At 38.2% G+C, this 15,785-nt stretch overlaps 2 protein-coding genes across 3 annotated transcripts; both read right to left on the reverse strand.

The window, feature by feature from the left end:
- Positions 1 to 209: 209 nt before the first annotated feature.
- On the reverse strand, positions 210 to 5,141 carry LOC139122800 (uncharacterized). The gene is made up of 2 exons (XM_070688536.1): positions 5,054 to 5,141; positions 210 to 2,757 (listed from the first exon to the last, which is right to left on the reverse strand). Exon 2 carries the CDS (start codon positions 2,721 to 2,723, stop codon positions 1,299 to 1,301), a length of 1,425 nt encoding a protein of 474 aa, XP_070544637.1. The 5' UTR covers positions 2,724 to 2,757; positions 5,054 to 5,141; the 3' UTR covers positions 210 to 1,298.
- A 2,257-nt stretch (positions 5,142 to 7,398) lies between these two features.
- LOC139122801 (uncharacterized) lies at positions 7,399 to 15,377 on the reverse strand. 2 transcript variants are annotated; one of them, XM_070688539.1, is made up of 2 exons: positions 15,321 to 15,377; positions 7,399 to 10,104 (listed from the first exon to the last, which is right to left on the reverse strand). In XM_070688539.1, the coding sequence occupies exon 2, from the start codon at positions 10,086 to 10,088 to the stop codon at positions 8,643 to 8,645; it is 1,446 nt and encodes a 481-aa protein (XP_070544640.1). In that variant the 5' UTR covers positions 10,089 to 10,104; positions 15,321 to 15,377; the 3' UTR covers positions 7,399 to 8,642. The 2 variants fall into 2 exon arrangements, with proteins under 2 accessions (XP_070544640.1, XP_070544639.1); XM_070688538.1 differs by lacking the exon at positions 15,321 to 15,377 and adding an exon at positions 14,693 to 14,767.
- Between the last annotated feature and the right edge of the window lie 408 nt (positions 15,378 to 15,785).

Consider the following 15,785-nt stretch of genomic DNA (forward strand, 5'->3'; position numbering starts at 1 on the left):
TTTGGAGCTCGAACTTTGATACTTTAGATATGGATTTCATGTTTGAATACAGAATATAAATGTGTCTGATCCAGACGTCAATCTTAATTGTCATAACGACTGTAACGTAAATGATTGCTGACTGAAAGATTCACCCAAGTGAGGGCGCTCCTGCACTCTGCGACCACCGACCCTACATAATGAACAGTTTTTTTTTTTTTTTTTTTTTAACGTTTTTTATTGGAGTTATCAAAAATTTTCAAATACATGTCTCATTAAATCTGAGAGAAAAAAAAGACATTACAGAAATCAATAAAGTAGTGATCATACATCATTATTGTGTATGTCTGTTGTGCTAGGGTCTCGGTGGATATTAGTACTGTAAATTCTCCACTTTTTATTATGGGCAAAAATTTTATCTTTTCTCAAGGCAATGTGATACTCAGTTTTTTGTATAGAGTTCACAAATCTTTTGTATGCTGTAAAGTTAGGCAAGGTCTTTTTACAACGACAAATATAAATGTACCTTTTACCAATAAGCAGTAGGAAATTCACAATACTAGAAAGTTTGGGATCACCTAGTATGATCTGCCATATTTTTGGTCTTACTCTCAATTTTAATTTTTGTCCCCATAACATGAAAAATGCTTCCCAAAATAGTTGCACATGTTGACAATCATGTAAAATATGGAGTAAAGTTTCTTCTTTGTTCTTGCAGAAAGAACAAAGAGCATTATCAACTGTGGGTATGTTCATTTTACTCAGTCTAGCATTCGTATACAGGATATTGTGTAAAATTTTAAACTGAAATTCTCTCAACTTACAGTCGATAGTTACCTTAAATGGAAGATGATAAATTTCGTTCCAGTTAGTAACATTGATTTTAAATTCATGTTCAAAATACAGTTCTGATTTTGGTGGTATAAAATTAATGTCATTAATCAGCTGTGTGATTACTTTTATATTACACAGTTCCACACTGATTGACCTGTGTTTCGATACAATTTTTACTTCATCGTCATTATCAGCTGTACTTTGCTGATTTACTTGATGTATGTTGGCTGGGATAACACTTTTTAGTCCAAACCATTTCAAAATGGATGATTGAGGGATACCTTTATTGTGTACAGAATCCCAGTCCAGCTTTTGGCCATTTTCGTTGTACAATTGTTCTAAATATAGGATTCCTGCATCTACAAAATCCTGGTAAAAAATAGAACGTTTTCCAATCCATAATGAACAGTTAATTGTTGACCTTATCGGGCAAATAGTCTCTAGATTGTGGACCCCAAACTGATTTTAAACATTTTCCACCAACACTAATTGTCAATATTGTATGATGTCATGATAGCACTAAGTTGAAAAAAGGTCCCGCTCTGTGCGACAATTGTGAGATTGTGTTTTCCCGGGGGGATATTATTAGAAACCCGCTGTATAAGGATTAACCACTTAGGCAATTTCCCATCAACCACGTGCGCTGAACGTCTGTCTCCGTCAAAGTAAACATTGGCTTTACCGCACGGTGGTCCACCAAACAAAGCTAGGGAGACTGTGCAATTGAAATTTTTATATGGCTTGAGTTCGATGGAAAAAGTGATAAAATTCTCACCCATGCCACTCCGCCAAAACTGTTTTATGTCATTTCTATCGGGGTTTGCCTTTTCACCATAAGCGTAGAGTACCCATCCTTCCTGTGACAGGGGATGCAATACCACCACGCTTTCTTTGGCTTTGGTGGCCAATGTTGTCCAGCAACTTGGACGAAACACCTCAGATTCCTTGAACAACGATTTTTGAATTTTCTCCCTGCGCGGGAACAGCTGGGGTCCAGACGGCAGTGAATTATCGCGGGAGTTTGTCAAATTTCGGAGGACATTTTTGAAGAGTTCACAGAGGAAATACCCCATCACTTTGTGATTTTTAGGATTGGGATGACCGTCTATGGCGCTGATAGCTATATCAGAAACTTTGAAGTCAGGTTTCTGTACTTCAGAACAAACAGCGTCATTCATACTAATCGATGGTACGTCATAATACTGGCTAAGAGGTTCACTTCCAATCTTTTCATTGTTAACACACGATTTTTGTTTCATTTGTTCCCCATGCAAAAAGTTCACGAATATTAGTTGTGGCTTTGTAGGAAGATTAAGAATAACTCGAGTGAAGTCCTCTTGAGCCCAGGGTCCGACATCTTTGATGAAGTCATTGGCAGCTTGTTCCCAGAGAACGATGTCTAATTCATGGATATTTAGGAGAGAAGCAAAACAGTAGGCGTAAAATATGCTGTCAGTAGCGCCGATTGCAGCATTGTGAAGTTTGACTGGAATGTTTAGCGCCGCTTGTATGTTTTCGGTGAAAAAGTTAGCGTAGCAATATTTTAAAGCAGAGATAGAACCCCCTGCCACGCCAACATATAGTGTCCTGTTTCTAGTCACAGCATCAAGTACAATACGCTGTAGATTTGACGTTGATGTCACGTGTTTCAATGCTTTTTCCACCATCAGTGACGTCACACCGAGCTGCTTTCTCTGTTGCGACAGAACCTTCTCGATGTCACTTATTGCTGATCGAAGTTGGTCAAACGGTCTCATCGACATCATCAATGCCGGACTGGTCTCTTTAAAGCGTGTCAGCGGAGCTGTGTAATTGTAACGTCGAGACGACATATAACCGATTAAGGCCAGAGACAAACACGCTACCATCATAATCACCATTGTAAGTTTAATTCGGCTGAAAAACGACATGCTCTTGTGTCCCCGAGTGTCGTAGCTTGGTTCCCTATAAAATTGAAAAATAAACGCGGTTAACAAGGAAGCAGTATATAAACTTATCACGCCATTGCACTTGTTGTATGACATCGCACTACTGTTAAGGGGCGACGTCAAAAGTTCAATATAGGATAAAAACTTAAATCCCTACTAAGTATCCCCGATCCCCAACACCCCTTAGAAACTTAATTGGCTTATATTGAACCTCTTGCCGAAACCAGGTCATATCAACGTGTAAAATGTCAACACCTGCACCAGAAATGTAGCAAATATAATTATAAATTGCGAGTGCAACAGAGGCCAACAACTTGCATTGCTGGCACTAACCATCAGTACAAGGGCGGCCGTGCAAAAACATCCTGCCTTCAACACGAAAGTGCGCATTTCTTCTGTATTTATTTTTCCAAAATGTTCATTCCCTCGGCAATTTTTACCTTAAATCGATTTGTCGAATTTTTGGGTCAAACTCCCCCTCCCCCATCCCAAACTAAAAGGATTAAGTCTTTTATCTGACATTGAACTTTTGACGTCGCTAAGTCAGTTCGCGTCTCGAAAAACAAAGAATCAAGCCTTTTCTGAAACATTTCTCAAGCAAACATTTACTCATTCTCTTCCAAAATCAAGAATGATAATTTGGGCCGGGGGGGGGGGGGGGGCAATCACCGTGCATAATTTGATGGTAGAGAAACAAATTACCAAATATTTATAATATTTGAAATTGAAAAAGGCCACTACGATGCCTATGTTATTTCTTTCGGGAAAAATTAAATCCCGATTTTCACAAAACTAAGCCGGTTGAAACTTTAGTTACTCCCAAGGCTCCAAAATGAACCCCACAGGTGGTAGGCTATAAGGAATACTATAAACCTATAAACGTCTCTGCGCATATCACCTTTTGCGGAAGCTTTCGGAAACGACAGCAAACACCGCACAATCGTCTCAAGTTTAATAAACATATTTGAGTACTGACTCTTAAATAGAACAGGGAAATGTTCTTCTTCCATACTACATCCCAAGTATCAGGAGTCGAAATTATGTGAAATAAGGATACACCTATATGTTTCAGTCACGATAAATCGAAAGGAAAACTGTTTTAACTTTGCGTCATTAACATAAATTATTTTAGAACCACGTGTGCCCTGCAAATATGATGCCAGTGTCATATGTTACCCCAATCTAACTACATGTTATGTCTGAAAAATTATGAATAACAGTTGTGCATTTGTGCATGAATATTTTACGCGGATAGATTGATATGCAATATAAGGAAATGTGACTGTAAATTACGATATTCAGATCCAATAGCCTGCGAATAAATTTGATATAGGTGTAACACATTCCGTCAGCACCAGCATTTGGAATAGAGCAAAATCTCGCTTTTGTGCTCGAAACGTTGCACAAAAATCGAACGGATTATCATAACTACATCATCACTCAGCAAGATTGAATAAATATACTATATATGGCAAAGAAAAACACGGCTGCGCGTGATTTTTACTACGTGTCCCTCCACACACGCTATACCCCTCCACACGCCATACCACTCCACACACGCCTTACCATAGTGGCTAATGGTTGTGGGGATTGTATATGTTACCGCACCGCGACAACGTTGCAAATAAAATAAAAGCCATGTGTTGTTTTGGGAAATACAATAGAGCGGAACGCATTAACGGTCATTGACATCAAACATAACAGGCGGACGGTTACCTAGGTTTTGACAATTACTACATATGTACCACAGTTTACTTGCATCGAAGCGCGCGCGTACTACCCGTATTTGCACTGCAGTGCAATACCAAAAACATTATGCCATACCTGCACGCAAATGAATAGAACAGCGCGTGATCCTTGTCTTTCAATTTGTGTCGCGTAAACTATTTCAAATGTGTTCGCTTGTGTTTTTAGTTCCTTTGTTTTCTCGATAAAATAAACAGGGTGAAACATATGTAATAATAACAGAACCCCATGGCGAGAGAGCAAGCTTACCGTACCTGGGGTATTTGCACTCGTGTTTGCGTTGAATCCGGCTGTCCTTTCACTCGCTGCGCTCGTGAAAGCACGATCGCCGGATCCCCCGCAAACACTCGTGCAAATACCGCTGGTACGGCGCGCTTGCACTCTCTCGCCATGGGGTTCTGTCATAATATCCCTTGTATATCACTGGTTAACGTGAAACATCGATGGAGTTTCAGAGCTCTGTACTCTACAGAGTTCAACTTATATCGAAAAAATAATATTCCGCATCGATATGTCAGAAATAACATACTCCGCTAAATTAAAAGTGGTTTTTGCCAATTACATACCTGTATCCTGAGATGACTATTCAACCTAAGCGCTTTTTTTTGAAAAAACAAAATATGTGCACATCGAAGGCTGCGACAGTCAGCGTATGAACAAAATTATCAGAACGAGGATCTAGGAATGTTGCAATTTTGCTTCAGGGGGTGTCACTCTTTTTCACGCAATGGCTTTCGGGAGAACCTTTGCAGTTTATACAAAAAATCAGAAAAGAGATATTACTTTGAGTGCAAAGGTGGGAATAGATTTATTGATGTTTGAAAATGTTTCATTTTAGCTTAAATGCACACATTCACAGTCTTCGCAGTGTTTGGCAAAATTGTGAAAAATACAACAGATTATAGTACTCTGCCGTACACGTCAACGATTTGATGTGTTTTCGTCGGTCATGGGGCAATACGCCTGACCATGAATATTTGATATGTGGAACATTGTCAAGCACATGGAAGTTTATAATCATTATACGATACATTCAAGAATAAACTTGAATTCAAATAATTACAGACCAAAAACGGTGGATTTTAGACTTAATCTTTTACACGGATGACCGGTAAGTAAAACACCTGAACTAATTTGGGTCACTTCACATCGTATTTTTTTTGAATGCCGGATTTATTTTATTTTCATCACACCGAAAAACGATCTGCAGATGACATCAGCTCATGAGTATTGACTCTGTACAAATGCGAACAGAGAGTTATGATTTTTCACTAATCCGTGACAAATCGCCGCCAATCTACTTACCGCAACGAGATTTCAATAAAGAAATTTGAAAATAGAATTTTGCTTCATTTTTCTTGTATGCTAAATTCTACTGAATATTGAAATATACTCATATTTCTAGTTCCTTTTGTAAATATAAGTGTATGATTTCGTAATAAGTACAATGATACTTCTTTCTAATCCATTACGTTATTCGGTCAACATTTTTTCTCCCAGAAATCAAGAAGTGAAAGTCGAAATATGGGCAAATTTTATTATTTCATTGGTTCACTTGACCATTTACATTAAAATTGGACCAAATTTCGATCTTGAATTTGCTCTGTTAGCATTCTATTTCTGAATTAAGAATGACACGTTCAGCGCGGTATCTTTTGCGACCAACCTTATTTGTAATCAATTGTGCAAATGGGAATTACGAATTTGGTGAAATACTAAATTGTAGTTGGTTTCCCGAGTAGGGATAGCGATGTGAACCAATGATCAATTTTAGGCAAACTGTCATAAGTAGAAACGTGTATAATCCGCGTAAAAGTGATCATTTGATTCTGAGAGGGTTAACTTTAGTGTCAAGTTCACAACATCCGTGAACTCAACTCAATTGTAGACAAAAAGTGTCACAACTACAGATGTATATACCAGTTTACTGTTCTCGTTCGCTCTATTCATCGAATGTTCGTAAACTGCTACAGTTGTATTGATATAGACAACCACTGCAGTTATTATCGAATGGATAATCATGGCAGTTGTATCAATACAGAGATTGTAAACTATTAAGGTTACACTCATATCGAATGTACATCGATTCATGGTTGTCTATTACGTATCATTCAATTTTGGTGGTATTACCATAGTTAAACAAACAGCTTTTGTAAAATGCAACTCCAAAAACTGTCTTTTTAATGTCTGACCCCCGAACAGTGTTGAAAAACTGAATCCCCTGCTATCTACCGACCCCCACTGGTAATGATGCTGCCACACCTACATAATAATGGTATATCCCAAACTGCTACCAAGTTAAACAAGTATTGCAGTATCATAGACAAATGGGGAAACTTCCAAGCGAGGAGCTTGTGGCATATCATATGTACATCTGTTTTAAAGCCCTTTCACCCCCAGTTCCCTGTATACAGGTCCAACTTTACCATAGAAAACAATGGATTTGGGACAAACCATGGTGGTGAAAGGGTTAAAGCCCAGGTCCAACCAAATTTTAAAGCATCAAGCAAGCCTGAGGACTTTGTATTGAAGCCATTACTTGACTTACACAGACAAACAATTCCATAAATATACAATATGATAATGGAAAGAAACAGAAACCTTTCAAATCAAATTTCCAAGCTTTTTTTTCATACAAAATTTTCATATTTACATCTACAGATGTAAGAGTTTGTGATTAGTAACGTGACCTTGTTTGATTAAGCAGCAAAGTTTACTGTCTACACAGAAGGCACTTTTTGTGAATATGACTTATGATATCCTGAATCTTGAATGCTGGCTTACAAAATCTGTATACCACTTCTTGTAGATTCCCTCATGGTGACTTCAATGCAACACTTTTTGTAAAATATGGTATGTTGGCTGCCCTGCCAAGGCAATCTGACCAATATTGACTGAGATTTTCACTAAGTTTACACTTTTGTTGCTCATTAGCATTTTATTTGGTAATGTTGATTTCATTTGAACAAATATTCATTTACAGTTGAGCATATATCTACCACAAATACACAGGTAAAATGTGCAGCAATTCTCAATTTGTTGCAACTGGACAAGGGACTTCAAGAATATCATATTTGGCACATTTTTCAATAAAACAGGCAGAACTTTTCTAGATCTGTACCCCAAAACTTCTTTTAAACACAACATATCGATATTTCCATGAATTTTACTGCATTTCAACTCCAAATACAGTTTACCTACCTACTAAATCACTATATTATGCACTTTAAGTTCCTGTAGGTATAAAATCGGCAAAATTAAGAAATTCTTTTCCCAAAATTTATTAATTTTGCTCATATCAACACAATCTACTGCCACTCACTGAAACCCTCAAGGTAAATTTCAAACCAGCATTGGGAGTGGTTGTTGTAAAGATATTTTTTACAAACAACAACAGAGAAAAATAAACAAATATTGCAATTGTTCATCTCATTTTGACATGGTAATATATGTACAAGAACATTTGTAGTGATTTACAAACCAAGTTTCAAATCAATACTGTACAGCAGACTTTCTGTAATTTTTTCCCAGGTAAGAGGTTCATCAGAAAAAATTGTAAAAGTTTAAGAGTCCGAATATCTGTCCCGAGGGGCGTTCTACCTTAACTGGCACAAGCCCACTACGAAGATAGTTCGGAAGAAAAATAGTGCAGACCTTGAAGTTTTGATATCTGCATGGATGCTTGTTTAGTTTGAACTTTAACGTCAAGAATTTTTGTAAAGATATTTTTCTGCCGTAATCAAAATGCAGACTGTTGTGAATAATGGCTGAAGCATTTGGTGGTAATATGAGGAGTTCTAGGGCTAATTGAAATCATAACAATAAGCCTGAATTTTGTCAAAAACACCACTGAGGGTGCTATTTTCATCGTTATCTCAAAATTTCCGTGGACTTGCCCACACGAAAAATTAATCAGTAGTCAAGCTGACATTGACCTAACACCTGTTAAGAGGATTCGTGCCGCTGAATGTTTTAAAATGGGAAAATCGAGCTCAACGCTACTGTGGCGGCCTATGGGAAATTAATTAGTGGTCTTGTGCCAACTGTATAAGCATTAAAATAATTTACCACTGCTCTTACCGGGTTAATGGTCATAAGCATTGTGGCCACAGAACTTTTATATTTCATTTCTAAACAATGATTTAAATTGAGCAATTAATTTTTGACACTGTGGGATGTCATAATAGCACAAAGTTGAAAAAACCCTCCCCTCTGTGCAACAATCGTTAGATTGTGCTTTCCCGGTGGAATGTTATTAGATATCCGCTGTGTCAAGGTGACGCTGTAGCCCCATTTACCGTTAACTACCACTGCAGACTTCGTGTTTCCGTCCAGGTAGACCTTGGCTTTACCGCATTTCGGTCCACCAAATGTAGCTATGGAAACAGTGCAATTGAAATTTTGGTAAGGTTTGAGTTCAAAAGAAAAAGTTATAGAGTTGTTTGTTTTGTTATTTCTCCAGAATTGCTTTATATCTGTTCTGTTTGGACTTGCTTCGTTATTAGGAGCGTATAGTTCCCAACCTTTTGTAGAAAGAGGCTGCAACAATTTTACGTTTTCTTTGGTTTTTGTGGCTAGCGCTGTCCAACAATTGGGAAGATAAACTACAGACTCCGGAAATAACGCGTGTGGAAGTCTGTCACCCCGCGCGTTCAAATTGAGTCCGAACGACGGAGACGTTTCAACGGAGTTTGTCACATTTTGAAGGACATCTTTGAGGAGTTCACAAAGGAAAAGTCCCATGAGTTTATGATTCTTAGGATTTGGATGTCCGTCCCTAGCACTCACAGCTATATCAGTAACTCTAAAATCAGGTCTCTTTACTTGAGGACAAACTGCGTCAGGCATACTAATCGATGGTACGTCATAATACCGACTAAGAGGTTCACTCCCAATCTTTTCATTGTTGACGCAAGATTTCTTCTTCATCTGTTGCCCATGCAAAAAGTTCACAAATATTAGTTGCGGCTTTTGGGGAAGATTAAGAATAACTCGTGTGAAGTCCTCTTGAGCCCAGGGTCCGATTTTTTTGATGAAGTCATTGGCGGCAAATTCCCAGAGAACGATGTCTAATTCATGGATATTTAGGAGAGAACCAAAACAGTAGGCGTAAAATCTACTGTCAGTAGCGCCGACTGCAGCATTGTGAAGTTCTACAGAAACATTTAATACAAATTGCATTGCTTCAGTGAAAACGTTAGCATAGGAATACTTTCTGGCCGAGATAGAACCCCCTGCCACGCCAACACGTAGTGTCCTGTTTCTAGTCACAGCATCAAGTATAATACTTTGTAGATTTGACGTTGATGTCACATGTTTCAATGCTTTTTCCACCATCAGTGGCGTCACACCGAGTTGCTTTCTCTGTTGCGACAGAACCTTCTCAATTTCTTCAATCGCTAGTTGTACTTTGTTCCCCACTCCTCCTGTCATCGCCGTCAATTCCTGACTGGTTTCTTTTAAGCGCATCGGCGGAACTGTGTGAATGTATCCCGGAGACGCAAAGTAGCTGATGCCTCCGAGGAACAGAAATGTTACCATCACAGTCGCCATAGCAAGTTTGATCCCGCCGAAAAACGGCGAAGTTTTCTGTCCTGACATGCCGGAGCGTAGTTTCCTAAGAAAATTAAGAGTAATATTGTGTTACAAAATGAACCTATCATTGGCACAGGGCAAGAGTGACGCCACCACACTACCGGTGGCGCAACACCTGGCGATAGGCGGTAAAATGTACAGCGACAGTGATGCGACTAAGATAGAATATAGATTTAATTCATCCTTCCTTTGGGAATCAAATAAACTCGCTCGTATTACTTCTGTGTTGTAGGTGGTAGTTGAATGTTGACCTTAAGGCATACAGTGACGTATATTTGGACTCACAATTTTTTACAATACTCTTCTCTCATATCACTTGTGGGCCTCATTTTCACCGTCTTAGTTTTTGTTTGAAAATTGAAAATTGTACTCTTTTCTCATAAGATTAAAACAGGGATAGTGGTATCTTGAATTTCAAATATTGGTAAATTTTAGGTAATTTGTTTCTCTAGTAACAAACCATGATTTTTATTCCTGATTTCAAAAGAGTATGGTTAATACTTCCATTGAGGAAAGATTGGTCAAAAGTTTAATAAGTCCTTCACTTTCGAGGCGCATAGTACTTTAAAGGTATACAGTCACCAGTAATCTAAATATGCCTATATCTGATCAAAGGGGGTTCCTTGGTGAGGGCACTGTTTTTAAAAAGCGGCCACCCGCTTAAAATCTGTGATTGGTTAGATTTTCTCTTTCCTTGGTAATTGTGGCAAAATAGGAACAGGTGACAGTATACCTTTAAAGGGTGAATGACATTTGTGAATCAGCTGTAAATAATATTTGCAATGAGTGACTGTTCATCTGCTACGTTGTTCTGTATTAAAGTGAATGTTACATCTCCTATTTTCGAATACATGTAAACATTACATAAAAAAGTTATTTTGGCATTAAAGTCAAAGGTATTAGCAGGAATTTGTTAACTTAAGTTTTTTTCTTTTCTTTCCTTTATTCTCTAATGTAAAAATCACCTTTCAAAACCTATAGGGTTGCCATAAGAAACGGATAAGAAGTTTAAATTGCCGTCAAGTAAGAATCTCAAAGCTGATCGAATATGAGTTTGTAGTTTGTTCCATAGAATTGATGAAGAATAGGAGAAGGATCTGTCACCGTATGATTTTAACCGAGTTCAAGGAACTTTAAGTGTGGTTTGTAGACTTTATCGGAGAGATTTGCTAGGGGTGTTGACTTCAACACAGACGAGAAAACTTTCTCCTTGTCTGTGACTTCAATGAGTTCAGCCAGGTATGAAGGAGCACGTCCATGTATCGATTTATATGTGAGAAGTAGTGGCTTGAACTGACTTCTGTAAGACATGGGGATCAGTGAAATTCATTCATCTATGGCCAGAAGTCTGGATTTTTTCATTTTACACATTTTTTTACATTTAAGTGGTGCATGTTTGACATGTTAGGTCGGAGCTAATGGACCTGAAATATCTAACGTGTACGCCTATATCATTTAGGGTCTGACTATAGCTAAAACTAAAATGCCATGATAGAATCTGACTTACGGTGAGAACCTAGAATGGCATACACACTAGACATTTTAGACATGTTAGTTCCGCACACGTTTGGTCGGCACGTAAAATGATAGGTTTGCATGATTGGCACGATAGACTTTGACCTATCGTGTCTAAAATGTCTAAAGTGTATATCATTTTAGGTCTCAAGATAAGTCAAATTCTATCATGCCAATCATTTAGAACTATTATATATGTTACGTACTACCACGGTTCCTCTATAGAGGGACCGTGGTACTACCCACTTAATGTGCTAGCTCCATACACTTTACATGTTAGGTCGGCATATTACATGGTAGAAGTGCACTGCACGATTGACATTATAGAATTAGTATAAATAACATACACCTTAGACATCCGAAAACATTAGGTCTGCATGTTATACATTTTGATTGGTCGAGCTGAACCACGTGACTGACCACAAATGTACAGTAATGGTTTGTTTACATGCCCGTGAATACGAATAATAAGATTAACAACTCAAAGTATCTTAACTTTACAGCTGAAACGTAAATAATAATCAATCACAATAAAATAGAGCACTTGTGGGCCAAGTTGAGATACTTTTTTCTGAAAACATCTCCGGATTTGCCAATTTTTACAACGCGCGTGACAGTGCGTCACGTATTGCTCAGTCCTGGGGCCCAGTTGTTGCATGTTACACATTATATATTTGCTCGAGATAGAATTTGACTTATTTTGAGACCTCAAAATGTTATACACGTTCGACATTTACACACGATAGGCCCGCACACGTTAGGTCGGCACGTAACATAATATGTGTACATGATTGGCATGATAGAATTGACCTATCGTGTCTAAAGTCGTACAAACCTATCGTGTAACGTTCCAACCAAACGTGTATGGATCTAACCTGTCTAAAATGTCTAACGGGTATATCATTTTAGGGTCTCAAGATTAGTCAAATTCTATCATGCCAATAGTGCAAACCTATCGTGGAACGTGTCGACCAAACGTGTATGAACCTGACGTGTCTAAAATGTCCAACCTGCAAACTTTTACTGTGTATAGTCATGCACGTTTGTCATACACGTTTGGTTTCTGTAAAGCAAAATCGCACACAATTGCCTCTAGCACGTTAGGGAGCGTTCAGTCATTACGGCCAGGGATGGGCCGGCAAAATGCAGGGGGCACCTTAAATTTGAAAACTGCAAAGGGGAGGGGTCATGTATTCTTCAAACAGCTCGGGGGGTCCACTTAATTTTCATAAGTATCCGTCCCGTCAAAAAGCAGTTTCAGTGTTCAGAAATATTCTGGGAGATAAAAATGATTCGCTGACTGATTTTATTCTCTGATGTCATTTAACTGTATATCTGAACAAAAGTATAATTATCTGTCACATGAACATCTTGACTTGGCAACTCTGAGGCTTGTCTTATTTTTAATCGAGCTCACTTAGGGCAACGAACAATTGCTATTACTTACATATTAAAGATATAGTAAGTTTTGTCAGGGAAATTATTTAACAGTTACCTGTAGACTACTAGTATCATGAAAAGTGATATCATACTTTTAGGTGAAATTCCAATATCATACTTGTTGTCAACATCTGAACTTTCAAATACCCTATTTGAATCAAGTACATTTACATCAGTTATCACAAACCTATGAAAGCACAAATTAATTTAGTTTAGCATTGTAAAAAAATTATTCATAGTTTTTCCTATGGACTCCAATGAATAGTGAATCTACATTTCCACGAAATTCCCGAATCAGATTTCTTGTACATATAATACGCACCTTTAACCATCATATTCTAATCAAGTACAATTATGTTAATTATTGATCATCTGTATATGCACAAGTATAGCAAGTTTTTCATTGGAAAAAATATTCACAGTTTTATCATAGACTCCCATGTATAGTGGATGAATATTGTTGGTGAAATTCTTAAGTCAAATTTTTTTGTCAACATACCAGTTGTAACAGCCCTATTCCAATTAAGCGCATTTATGTCAATTATCAAGTACCTTTAAATGCATAAATATAGTTTTGTATTGAAAAAGTATTACATAGTTTTCTCATTGACTACCATTGTCAACAGTTGATTATCAATTATCAGTGATTATCATGTATATCCAAATATCAAAATTTTGTACAACATGCTTGCGCAAAAATATTGCAATCCACCTGTAATTTCTGTTCAATCCCTTTGATGAGTAATTTCAAAATTATAGCCAGTCAGAAGGGGAAATGTCAACATTAACACCTTATGAGTTTGTGAGGAGGGTCATTTGAAAAAATCTGAGCCACAGGTGTTTGTGTGAGCAGCTTTACTCAAGCAATGTTGGGGGGTCCATTACATTGTTGTCATCTTAAAATGGGGGTCATCAATGTTTGGGTGCAATGGGTAGGGGCCCTAGGGGTTCACTTATTTTGACTGATGCGCAGGAAGAATTTGCCGGCCCACCCCTGGCCATAATAACTGAACGCTCCCTTTGTTCAAAAATGTGAATCGTGCATTTTCACCAACTACTGGCCATAGCTCATGATTGGTGTAATGTGATCCCTTTTCTTTGTATTGTGATGAGATGGGCAGCAGGGTTTTGTGCTCTTTGTAGTAATCTGATGCACGAGTCCGATAAACCGTAGACTACATGCACGTTTGACCCTGTGGTTTTGACTTGGCTTTGTTTGATCCCTAAGGCGAACACCTTGCGTCCTCTTTATTCCGGAGCAGAGTATAGAGCCGGGTCATTTCACCATTGAAGATTTGGCCCAACCTCTTCTGTCGACGAAAATGTCCTGCTAAGATTTTAAAGCACTCCCTCTCGTGAAACTTTTGACATTTTTAAGTGACAACACCAGTTCCTCCACCATCCCCAGTAACATGAGTAAGACATATGAGAACTCGATCAGGTATGAACGTGTTTTAAATGCATGTGTAAGGTGACGGTCGTCAACGCTCAGTTTGACGTCGTATGGTGCATAATCTCAATATTTTGCACTCTGAACCAAATGCATTGACAAGATGATAAAAAAGAACTGTTTTGTATTGTTGGTATACAACAGCGGAGACTCACAGCGGCCGTACGTTCGGCTGGCACTTGACATACCTAGCTGCCATACTCACCGAAGTTCAGTTTAGTGACCAAGGAGTGTATGTAGTTCCCGGAGGCCCATAAATTAATTCTGCAGCAGGAGCACCGTACTTGGAAAGCTGAGCTATAAACTTGGTACCAATACGGTAAAGTACTAGCTAATCACCGGAGAAACAAAAGTAAACAGCATATAAACAACAAGACTGGACTGTCCATCAAGCATAGTCCATAGTCCATGGTCGTTTTTATACCCCTACCTAGGTCATATTTATGTGTTTATGGCCAGGTCAGTTGACAAATATCCTTTTGCAGCTCCATGCAAATACCAAGACTAACCTACAGAATTCCTTTGACGACTTCTACCGTGAGGCCTCACACTTGAATCCCGGGCCTTCGATCGACCATCTGGCACCGAAAATGACCGAAACATTCTATATGCTCGAACTCGATCGAGGATAACCACGTTTTTTGTACTCCTCCCATAAAATATACGGTCGAAAATTAAGTTCGTAGATCCCCGATAGTGATCACTGTACGCCACCATAGGTCCACAGCCTGGCCCATGGTCTCGCCTAGCATATTCATGACCCTGATCTCTGACCGATTATAAATATTACTTGTGCAAGACTATTAGAAATGAATACAACTCAACAAGCTTACCACTGGAAAATTAGTTATTCTGTCGCCATCTTGCCTGTCATCCAAAGTCCGACAGAAGACATCTGGCAATTATTAACTACCTATATATAATGTCTCGCACAGAAACCGGCCGAAGAGTCTTTCATAGGTTATTGATTTTTCAATATTTCAATTTTTTTATTTTCTGGATTTTTAAAAAGTAATGTAACTTTTTTGATTTATTTTACCATACTTTTTTGGATAGTCGTCCTTTTGTTTTGGAAAAAGATAAATTCAAGTCCAACAAAGTGGCCAATAAAACAAATCTACATAACTGTGAATGTGTCGGGCAATCGAACATAATTACCAAGCAATAGTTGTTCTAGAATTTTTACAACTTGTTCACGCCTTCTACGGCCGTTTTGTACGTGGCATGGAGCTGAATGTTTCTCTGTGACAAATCCAACATGTAGTTGGGAAAAGTTCAACCTAAGGGGAACCAGGTGG

The sequence above is a fragment of the Ptychodera flava genome, chromosome 22, assembly GCF_041260155.1.
Source record: "Ptychodera flava strain L36383 chromosome 22, AS_Pfla_20210202, whole genome shotgun sequence".
NCBI lineage: Eukaryota > Metazoa > Hemichordata > Enteropneusta > Ptychoderidae > Ptychodera > Ptychodera flava.